This window comes from Bidens hawaiensis, unplaced genomic scaffold (genome assembly GCF_021521415.1).
Source record: "Bidens hawaiensis isolate Kalapana, Puna unplaced genomic scaffold, B.hawaiensis_p1.1 tig00003961_1, whole genome shotgun sequence".
Classification (NCBI taxonomy): Eukaryota; Viridiplantae; Streptophyta; class Magnoliopsida; order Asterales; family Asteraceae; genus Bidens; species Bidens hawaiensis.
Window position 1 is genome coordinate 1,752,429 of NW_027491228.1, and position 10,628 is coordinate 1,763,056.

General features: G+C 39.1%; 1 protein-coding gene across 1 annotated transcript; it reads right to left on the reverse strand.

Moving 5' to 3' along the window:
- Positions 1-6,624: 6,624 nt before the first annotated feature.
- On the reverse strand, positions 6,625-9,868 carry LOC143624794 (GDSL esterase/lipase At1g28580-like). Its single transcript, XM_077095328.1, has 5 exons — positions 9,604-9,868; positions 7,641-7,868; positions 7,412-7,560; positions 7,066-7,339; positions 6,625-6,967 (listed from the first exon to the last, which is right to left on the reverse strand). Exons 1-5 carry the CDS (start codon positions 9,866-9,868, stop codon positions 6,726-6,728), a joined length of 1,158 nt encoding a protein of 385 aa, XP_076951443.1. The 3' UTR covers positions 6,625-6,725.
- Between the last annotated feature and the right edge of the window lie 760 nt (positions 9,869-10,628).

Consider the following 10,628-nt stretch of genomic DNA (forward strand, 5'->3'; position numbering starts at 1 on the left):
ACAAGACAGCATCCCGAAGCGTATGAAGTTGATAACCAAGGGGGAGTGTTATGAATAATAATTATTATGGTTATCAACACCTAAAATAGATTTGACTTCTACTCCAAGTTTTCTCATCCCTATATAATATTCTATTGTATCTTATTGTATTCTACACATAATTAATGAAATCTCCATCTTTCTCCCTCCGTCTCTTTCTCACATGTTTGACTATTAGGCTAGTTTTACAACAATTTCAATTATTTGGATGCTTGTTTTTTACTATTAATTATTTAATAAATTTGAACATAAGCATATGAAGGCCCCAAATAAAAAGATATGAAGGCCTGACAGAATAGATATGAAGGCAGCCGGAATAAATCTGTTGGTCAATGGAGTATATATGAAGGCTCGACGGAATAAATCCGTTGGCCGACCGTTTATTAAACCATCGGACCAACTGTTTCATAAACACTCGGCGCCATAAATAAATGGTCGGTTTTTTTAAAAAACGGTCGGCCTAGCCGTTTAAGTGTATACGTCTAGATGTGATTGGTTTAAAAACTAAAGGATGTCAGATAGATTTGTCGGATGTTAGTTATAATATGATTGGTTTAATAACATAGCTTATCTTATAATGATATACCATGGTTCCTTATAATGACTGCAGAGATGGCGGTATCAATAACAAGAGGAACCAATGATTCAACCTCTTTGATTGGTTTACCCTTGGCAAATGCGTAGTTGTAATCGTTTCCGCCAATTTCTCCCACAAGGATCAAAGATCGTGCAATGAAATCTCTGCAATCTATTATATAATTATATGATCAATTAGTATATATGAAAACTCATTAGGTTGAGTTTGAATTAAGAAATTTGTGTTAGTTACTTGAATGGTTGCCACAAATAGAAGGAAGTGATTGTTTAAACCATGCTAATTGAACTCCTAAAGATGCATTCGTCAATGGCTTTACAATCCCTCTTGGTTCAGAACTGATGGATCCAATGTTGTTGCACCTGCAACTGCATAATTCACTCCGTGTTTGAATGTCACCGTGCTGTTATTCCGATTGTCTTGTAGAAATGGTGGTACCAGTGGCAACCTAAGTAGCACGGGAACGGGTACGGGACCAGGATACGGGGACGTTACGAATACGGGAAACGGCAAAAATCAAAAATCCAAGATACGGGTACGGCTAGAGTACGGCAAAAAATATATAAAAAAATTACAAATGTATTAAACAAAGTTTAAAATAGATTTATACAAATATAAAGTGCAAACTACAAAAAAAACTGTATCAACCATAGGTAATTAATTATCAATAAAAAATAAATAAATGTATAATTTTTATCTATATATATAGTCAATTTTAAACATTTTATGTATAAAATTGTAAGTTGAGGATCAAATGTAAACTAGTCTAGATAAAGAGGGTTAAATTTAAAAATGCATAACCTAATTTAACATTTTATGTAAAATATAACAAGTTTTAAGGGCTAAATATAAACAAGTGAAAATCAAGGGTTAATATTAAAACTAAATTTATTTAACCCTAACGCTGTGTTCCAGAGTCTCATTTAACGAGGCCGGAAATATTCACCGGAATATACTATATGGCCGCTCCGTCATGCTATTGACTACAGAAACGTCTCGGAATCGTTTGTTGACCGTCCCCATTTAACAGGTTCGTTTAAGAAACGTTTCCGGTGCGTTTCCGTCCCCACGCCGTCCCCGGGACCGGTACTCTAACCTCCATGCCGTCCCCGTGCATCAGAGGTGGCAACCCTAGATGCTCAGCTGCGTAGACGCAGAAAGACTAACTGAAACTGTGTACAATATATGTGAATTGTGATGATCAAAGGTGCCAAGATTCAGTGATGATTGTGAAAATTGTGATGATCAAACAGTGTGAATTACTAAATTTTAAAAAAGAACTATATCGTTTAGGGATGCAAGCGCGCCGATAAAAAGATCAGAACTAGCCGAGCCTTGTCAAGCCCGAACCTCAAATAAAGTGTGTTTAGTTATTGAGCCCGAGCTCGAGCCTTGTATGCGATATCGTTTAGGATCGTCAAGCCTTGACTAGCCTGATGTATTTTTAAGCATTAACTCTTTTGGAATTCTGTTTATTAATTTCACACTACACAACCAAGCTCAAGCTGAGCTTTGGCTTGTTTAAGGTTATGCACACGAGCCAGTGGCAGATATAGAACATAATTTCAAGGGTGACTCGGCTACCAGTTTCGCGCATACCAGGGTCGGTAAGGCATTTTGCTCGTATATGCGCCTGGTTACGCATTTCGCGTGTGCCGAGCCCATTTTGCGTTACATGTGTACCGGCGCCAGGTTACCTGTTTGGCACGTACCGCCTCCCGCTTACCCGTTTTGCGTGTAGAGGCGCCGGTTACCTGCTATGCGCATACTGGATATTCATACATTTAATTTGATGTTAGATGCGGGTTTTGCAAATCAAAAATGAGATGATCTTGAGTTTGCCTACATATAATGCTGCAACATGGATACTACTTTAATGCAAAAACCTAAAATTCAATTTGAAAGTTTAACCTTGCAAAGCTGGAAAGGTATGTTCTTTTAATATTCTGCGTTTTCTATTCAATTTTGATGGGTAAACTGGTTTTGTCTCTTGTGGTTTACGTCCCTGTAAGGCCCCGTTACCGGTAGCCCTACTTTCGTGTTGGATTTACTCATAAACACAGTTCTAAATATCAGAGTTAATTAAAACATTCGCGAAATATAAAAGCTTTCATAAAACATTTCATAACAAAACACGTCTTGTCTTAAAACATCATTTTGTCTTTCAAAATAAACGAAACATTAAACTTAAACTTCTTGAGTCTTCCGATGCCAGCCTCTTATTCAGTGCCACGTGTCTCCTCAAGCAAGCTGCCTCATCCTACTCACCTGCGTGCATACTAAAAGTCAGCTACGCTGAGTGAGTTCTAGTTAATCATACACTATACAATACACATAAACTTATATTCTTTCATTCATACTTTCATACTTTCTTTTGTATTAACTTACTTTCATATCTTACGTTATAAAGAGCATTACGCCCTACATTCCTCGAGTATTATTAGGGCTCGGTACCCTCCTTCCTCGAGTATTATTAGGGCTCGGTACCCTCCTTCCTCGAGTATTATTAGGGCTCGGTACCCTCTTTCCTCGAGTATTATTAGGGCTCGGTACCCTCTTTCCTCGAATATTAGTAGGGTTCGGTTCCATAGTTCTCGAATATTAGTAGGGTTCGATTCCCTCTTCGTTACCATACAACCATACATCATACCTCGAGTATTATTAGGGCCCGGTACCCTCTTCATAACCATACAACCATCCTTTCCTTCTTTTATTAACTTTATCACATTCATACACATTAGCATACATATCATACTTACCTTATACTTAGAGTTACAACCTGACAGTACGTGCAATATCCGAAGATCGTTCACGTACCGTCAAGCCATCATTCATACATATCACATCATTCACATAAGGCATACACTTATCTCTTAGGATAAGCGTATTAACAAACATATCGAGTATACACACAGCCCCGAAAACATAACACATAATTGGGGCTAGAAACTCACCTGAATCCTGTTACGCTCTCCGTTAATAGTTATTCCCTTCTTGAGCTGTGCACGGCTAACTGTATAATATTTACACGTATCAATTAACTACTACTACTCATGTTGTATTTCTATCTTTATATGACCCACAAAGAACGGGGGTCCGGGGGCAGCGCCCCTGGCAGATGGGTCTAGGGGCGGCAGCCCCTAGCAGGGTCCAAGGGGCAGAGCCCCTGGCTGGGGTCGAGCTGCCAGGTCAGCTTGGAAAAATTTTATTTCCATTAACTGTCTTAACACATTTTTCATTAGGTTTTTAATTTATTTTCTAATCGAACTTAACTTTAGGCGAAGTTAAACCTTAAGCGAACTTAGCTTTAGGCGAAGTTATCAGTTAGGCGAACTTGGCCTTAGGCGAAGTTATCAATTAGGCGAACTTGGCCTTAGGCGAAGTTACCAGTTAGGCGAAGTTAAGCTTTGAAGGCGAAGTTAAGCTTTGAAGGCGAAGTTATCAGTTTGCAGGCGAAGTTGCCCAGTTCAGCTACGGGTTTGGTTTTTATCAAGCATTTTGGCGATTTTAATACCCTTGTTAGACTAACGTTCCATAACCATTTTTGGTCGTATATATATCCCGTATATACTATAAAGCTTGGATCTTTAAGCTTAAGGACATTCAAAAGGCTAAACGTTCAATAAAACGTAAACTTTAAAGGTCAAGAACATACCTTTTATACGTTCGGTGTGGTCGCGGTTTGCTTGGTTATCTCGTATATAGAAGATCTAATAATGGTTGGCTCGATTTTGGTCTTGGACGTCTCTCTCTCTCTCTCGGCCGAAATATGGTGTGTGTGTGTGTTTGGAGTGTGTAGAGATTATGATGGAAATGAAATGAGGGTTTAGGGTTTTAGCTTGGTTTAGGGGATATTTATATCCCTTAAAGCCCATGGACCTAAGGCCCATTCTCATTTAACCCATCTCAATTAATCTAAGTCCATGATCCGTTCTTTACTCGATATTAATTAATTAATAACGCGAAATCACTAAACGTAACTTTCTTTATTCAACATTATAAATTTTAGGATGTTACAGTCCCGCAGCTCTTTCAGCTCAAAATAATGATCCCCGTACATTTAAATTTGAATGAGGCTTTGCCCACAAACTCTATCCATTATCCCTCGTTAAGATGATAAATGGAGTTAGTTTAAGTGGCCAAAACCGCAAACATAATTTTTGTATTTTTACCGTTTAGGGTGATGATTGTCTTTGTTAAGCGGGAAATCATTAAAATAGAAATGTAAGGTCTCTAGCAAAACACATGTACACATTTAATACTTCAAAAATAAAATATAAGCAATAACAAACGTGAAGAGGTAGGTCCCAGCAGAGCCCAGTTGGACCCGCAAGACTCACCTTAAACAGGGACGTCTGCGCAGAAACCAACTGGATCCGCAGGACCAACCATGCTCAGAGACGTGACGTCCTTACGCGCAGTACGCAAGCTGGTCCCGCAGGAAATGCCTCCCAATGGTGAAGGACTCCGCCTGTCCCCGCAGCCTTGGATACAAGCCATTAGGGAAGGCCACCCGCGCAGCAAGGCTACACGCACAAGGCACTTAGCTCTCAATCGTTCAGTGTCACCTGAAGGAATGAGCGAAGCCGGGAACAATCCCGCACAAGGGCGGGAGGGGGAATACTCCCGCCCAAATAAGCCAGTCCGTACGATACGGGAAGATCTTCTGTACTGTACCTGACGAGGTATGGGAAAAAGATCTGACTAAAGATACGACAGCTTATAGACAACAGTATGGCGAGCAGCATGCTCCTACACTGTATGTCACTATTAGCCGCTGCCTACTCACCAACTCTTGTCATACCACGTGCGTAGCTGGCAGTTGGTGGAAAAGGAATAGTATACAGCAGGCCTGGTCGCTATCAGCCGCTACCTACCCACCAACTACCAGCAGGGCACGTGCGTAGGCTACTGTTGGTGGAACAGGAACACTGTTGCAGCCGGCCATACCTCCTTGGAAACCTACCTTCGGCTATAAATACCACAAATGGTATGACCATCTCATCTTATCTTGTATTATCATATCTTATCACATTATCATCATATTATACCTGATATCTGCTCTAGCAATCTCTTAATATACTCTTATATTTAAAGAGCAATCTAGTCTGATTCTCACGCCGGAGGGTGGTCACAAGGAGGAACCCCCCCCTTCTCAGTGACGAGCTCACGGTGTCTGTTTTGCAGGTTATCAGAAGAACCATCTTCCAAGGGTCTAACCCCTCGTGGGAAACATCTCTCTAACCCCCAGGTTACCAGTAATCTGTCTGGGGTCCGGTTAGTGTTTCTTCAAAACGCTAATATAAGAATTTATCTGGCACATGAATGAATGAAAAATGGAATGAGGATTCCAAACTAAACAATTAAAATAACAAGCATGTAAAGCGTCGGCTGAATTTAGCCAACTTGCTCTAGCTAAATTCAGCCGACGCTTTTCTGAACCAAATAATACAACTGGCGCTTTAGTTGGCGTATTACACCAATACGAACATGCACATTTTCAGTGAACGAACATGAACAAAAAAAATATATGTTCGGTTATGTGTTTGTGTTTGTTTTCGTGTATGGTTATCCCCCTCTTCATGCTTGTTCGGTTCAATTAATGCCTACAAAAAGGGGGAATTCTACAACATGATTGATGGTCTTCAATGGCACAACTTGCAGAATAATTCACAACTGCATCACTTGGTATATGACACAAATTGTTCAATATTCATCACTCCAACTTTGCCTAAACTGTTTGCACACAAATGGCAAAGAGCTCGTTATAACCCAGCCCATTTTGACGAAAATCCATTTGAAATTTTGTACAACTATCTGTTTAGGCATTAACCCGGTTTGACTTAAACCTGTTTCGACGCGGTTACAGAACCCAGCCCGGCCCGCCCATTTTACCACCTATATATCAGTATCTATTTAAATAAAAATGGATCAGATGTGTAAAATAGTGGAAAAATGAAGATATAAATCATATAAAATAGCCAACCATTTTGGTATTTTTCGTGTTAATGCAAAATGGTATGAGTGTCAAATTACTTTCATTTATAAATTACTGTTACAAAACTACTATCAAATATTTCATACGAAGTACTTACATAGAAGCTGATAATCCAACTCCTGAAGTTGAACACAATGAATTAAATTGAGGCGTAGAAAATAAATTCTGGGAAATAATTCGGTACGCGGCTTCGGTTAGATGTATTCCATCCCAACTAGCATACGTATCCGGGTCATCACACACGGTTGCAGACGTCTCTCCACATTCCACAGATAAGTCCACACCATACCGCCCTTCGCCTCCACAACACGCCTTCAAAGCTCCATTTGTGAACCCTAAAAATTTAACCAGGTATTAACTGATATCGTAGGTACGAATTATGAAACTGGTTATTATTTATTATTATTCATCAACCTCGAATTTATTTATTTACCATATTTATATGGGAAAAGATAGATCTCCATGGCAGCATTGTAATGATCAGCATAGATGATGTTAACATCAGGATGAAGATCTTGAACTTGCTTTAGTTTTATTTGCAATAGTTTGCTGTGGTATTCAGCAAACTGGTTTAAACGAACGAGACAGCCGGTTTTGGGATCATACTCTTCGTTTTCTGAACCGCAAACTGTTAAATATGATGCAGAACATCCAATCGGAAAGTTTCCAGGGACAACTAATGATTTAGCCCCCATTTCAATTAACTCCTGTAATTCAAAGTTAGAACTTTAACATAAATAAGATAATTAATAATATAATAATATAACATTGTTCCTTACAGTGACTGCTGAGATGATGGTATCAATAATAGGAGGAACTAATGATTCAACCTCTTCGATTTTTTTACCCTCGAGAATTGGATAGTTGTAATCGTTTCCACCAATTTCTCCCACAAGGATCAAAGATCGTCCAATAAAATCTCTGCAGTCTGTCATAAATTTTATAATCAGTTACTATATAAGAAAACAGATTAGTTTAAATTTGAAATAAGAAAATTATATCGGTTACTTGAACGGCTGCCGCAAATGGAAGGAAGTGATTGTTTAAACCATGTTAACTGAACTCCTAAAGACGCATTTGTCATTGGATTTACAATTCCTTTTGGTTCAAGAACTGATGGATCCAATGCTGTTGCACCTGCAACTGCATAGTTCACTCCGTGTTTGAATGTCACCATGTTGTTATTCCAATTGTCTTGCAGAAATGGTGGTATCAATGGCAAGCCTAGACGCTCAGCTGCATAAACAGAGGAAAAGGAACAAAAACTGTGTAAATAAGTGTAACTTGTAATAATTACACAGGTATTAGATAGGTATGCTGATTTAAACATATTTACGGCCGTAAACAAACCGAACGTTTAGCAAACATATCAGGCTTTCAACGGAAAATTCGTTTATGTTCGTTCGTTTAATCAACAAATGAACGTGAACAAAGATCGTGTTCGTTTATTTATGTTCCTTCATTAAAGGCTTTTTATATTTTATATTTTATATTTTATATTTTCTAGCTTGATATCCAAGTATTAAACTTAGGAAACTTAGACCTTTAACAACTTTTTTTAATAATAATGACTATTATTATTATTATTATTATTATTATTATTATTATTATGTTAAGTATTTTTTAAGTTAAATCTGATTCATCTTTTGAATGGTCATGTGTAACGTTTGGTATTAACAATGTTTTTTTATATTTTCAAATTAATATACATTTGTTTGTGTTTGTTTATGTTCGTTTACGTTCGTTCAGAAAGTTAATGAACAAACACCGACACAAATTGCTTTCGGTTATGTGTTCATGACCCGTTCGTTAGGGATGCAAATGAGCCGAGCCTGAGCTCGACTAGGCTCAAGCTCGGCTCGTTTGAAACTTTATTTCTATAGCTCGAGTTTGGCTAGGGCTCGTCTCATTTACAATTTATTAATTATTTTATATATATATACATATACGCATTTCAATTATAATTTTGTATATGACATAATACATATTACTTAGTTATTTTTTCAAAAAAGTATATATATATATATATATATATATATATATATATATATATATATATATATATATATATATATATATATATAATACAAATGAAATAAATGACAGGCTCGTTTAGGCTTGCAAGCTGTCTTGCGCTCCATAAGTCTAAGTGTAGTAGGCGGTAAGGGGTGAGAACATCCCCCCTAAATAAAATATTAATTTTTCTTCAACATTTCCGGCGACAAATAAATCCCCCCCCCCCCCCGGGGGGAATTTATTTGTCGCCGGAAATGTTGAAGAAAAATTAATATTTTATTTATTTAACCGTTGCCAACGGTCAAATTAAAAAAATAACAAATTTAAAGAAAATAAAATAAAGATGACGTGGTGATGTGATGGGGATACAAACCATTACACCCCTTTGCTGACTAGGCCGTCACATGTCAGGTATCCCCTAATTTATAGCCCCCAAGTGGAGGGCTACAAAAAATATTTGGGGGGGAGGGTTGGATTTTTGGCACGTAGCCACGGGGGCGATTTGTAGCCCAGGATGCGGTGTTGTATCCCAAAAATCGTCCCTCCCGCCTATACTTGATCTCCACGTCAGCATCTCTATCACACACCATCACACAAGTAGTCGACGTGTTTATATTGCCCCCTCCCCCCAACTTCGCCTAAGGGTGCAGTGTTCTCGCCCTTGTCAGTTGTCACCCCCATATTTGCCGCCCACTACACACTGCCTAAGGGAAGCTCGCACTCGAGCTTGTTTATTAAACAAGCTTACTTTTAGGCTCGAGCTCGTTTAAGCTCGGCTCGATTGAGCATTTTCACGAGCTAGTCCCGAGTAGCTTGTGAGCAGCTCGGCTCATTTACACATTATTATCATTGATGATTAATCCTAATTCCTAACGCTAATATAAGTTTTCATATATTCACTTGTTTCAATTTTTGGGCAATGCGATTCAGTCAACGTCTAAGATTGAGAAGTTACCGATGAAGTCGATGATGAGGCGGCCGTTGGAGCAACGGCCGATGGATTGATCGATATAGTCTTGGCCGTAAGGAGGTAAAAGTACTGAAAACACTCGGTTGGATATGGAGCAGAGGTGTTTAAGGTTACCGGTGTCGGCAAGCGAGTCACCGAAGCTGATGATGGACGTATAACATCCATTAGCATACAAACAACGGTTGGATAATAAGATCAAACCCACCAAAAAACCTGCAAAAGTTACGGGCATTGAAGAAAAAGAAGCCATCAACCGGTTGGATAATAAGATCAGAAAATGCTCATCGGTTAGTTTAGTTAGTCAAACGGAAATCAATGAAACAGAGAGGTGACATTTTTAGCAAAAATACATGTAGATTTTAATTACTTTAAAAATAAAATATAAACGACATGTGAGGCAACACACTATGGGCGCCTTCAAGGGGGAGAAACGGCGCCGTTGGAGGGGGAACACCACCGGGGACGCTGTGAAGGCGGGCGTGGAGGGTGTCGGCGCCAAGAGGACAACCGGCGCCTTCTCTCTCTCTCTCTCTTCCTCTCATCCACACACATACATATATATTTATATATATAATGGGACGCCCAAGGGGCTTTAAACCATAGCGGGGTGTTATGGAGAAGGGCTTCGAAGCCCCCGGTGCCCACGTGACGCTGATGTGGCACTGTGGAGGGGCTTCAATGCCCCTCACCATAGCACACAGCCTAAGCGGAGCCGGATATGAATGCTCGAATTTAGCTGACATGGAAACATCTGAAAAGTAATACTAGGTTCACAAAGTACAAAACAAACTAATTAAATCAATATGTGTCGGTCAGATGAAAGGCTCGTATGCCCAAACGAGTAACGAAATATGTAAGTTAATTTTTTTAAACGGCATTAACGGTACGTAGACTATAATTGTTGGAGCATCATGATCACCCTAATGATACTGACCTTGCCAAGCAACTGGGCAGGCTTCCCAAGGTGCAATCAAGGCTACCAAGCATCCCGGGAAAACCATGTCTTTGTT

Bases quoted from the DNA above. Each gene is read 5' to 3' on its own strand.
- LOC143624794 (XM_077095328.1), bottom strand. From the start codon at position 9,868: ATGGCTTCTTTTTCTTCAATGCCCGTAACTTTTGCAGGTTTTTTGGTG. The intron at 7,869-9,603 runs GTAACTTCTCAA...CTGTTTATGCAG, and splicing joins CCTCATCATCGACTTCATCG to CTGAGCGTCTAGGCTTGCCA. The intron at 6,968-7,065 runs GTAAATAAATAA...TTAAATTTTTAG, and splicing joins TCTTTTCCCATATAAATATG to GGTTCACAAATGGAGCTTTG.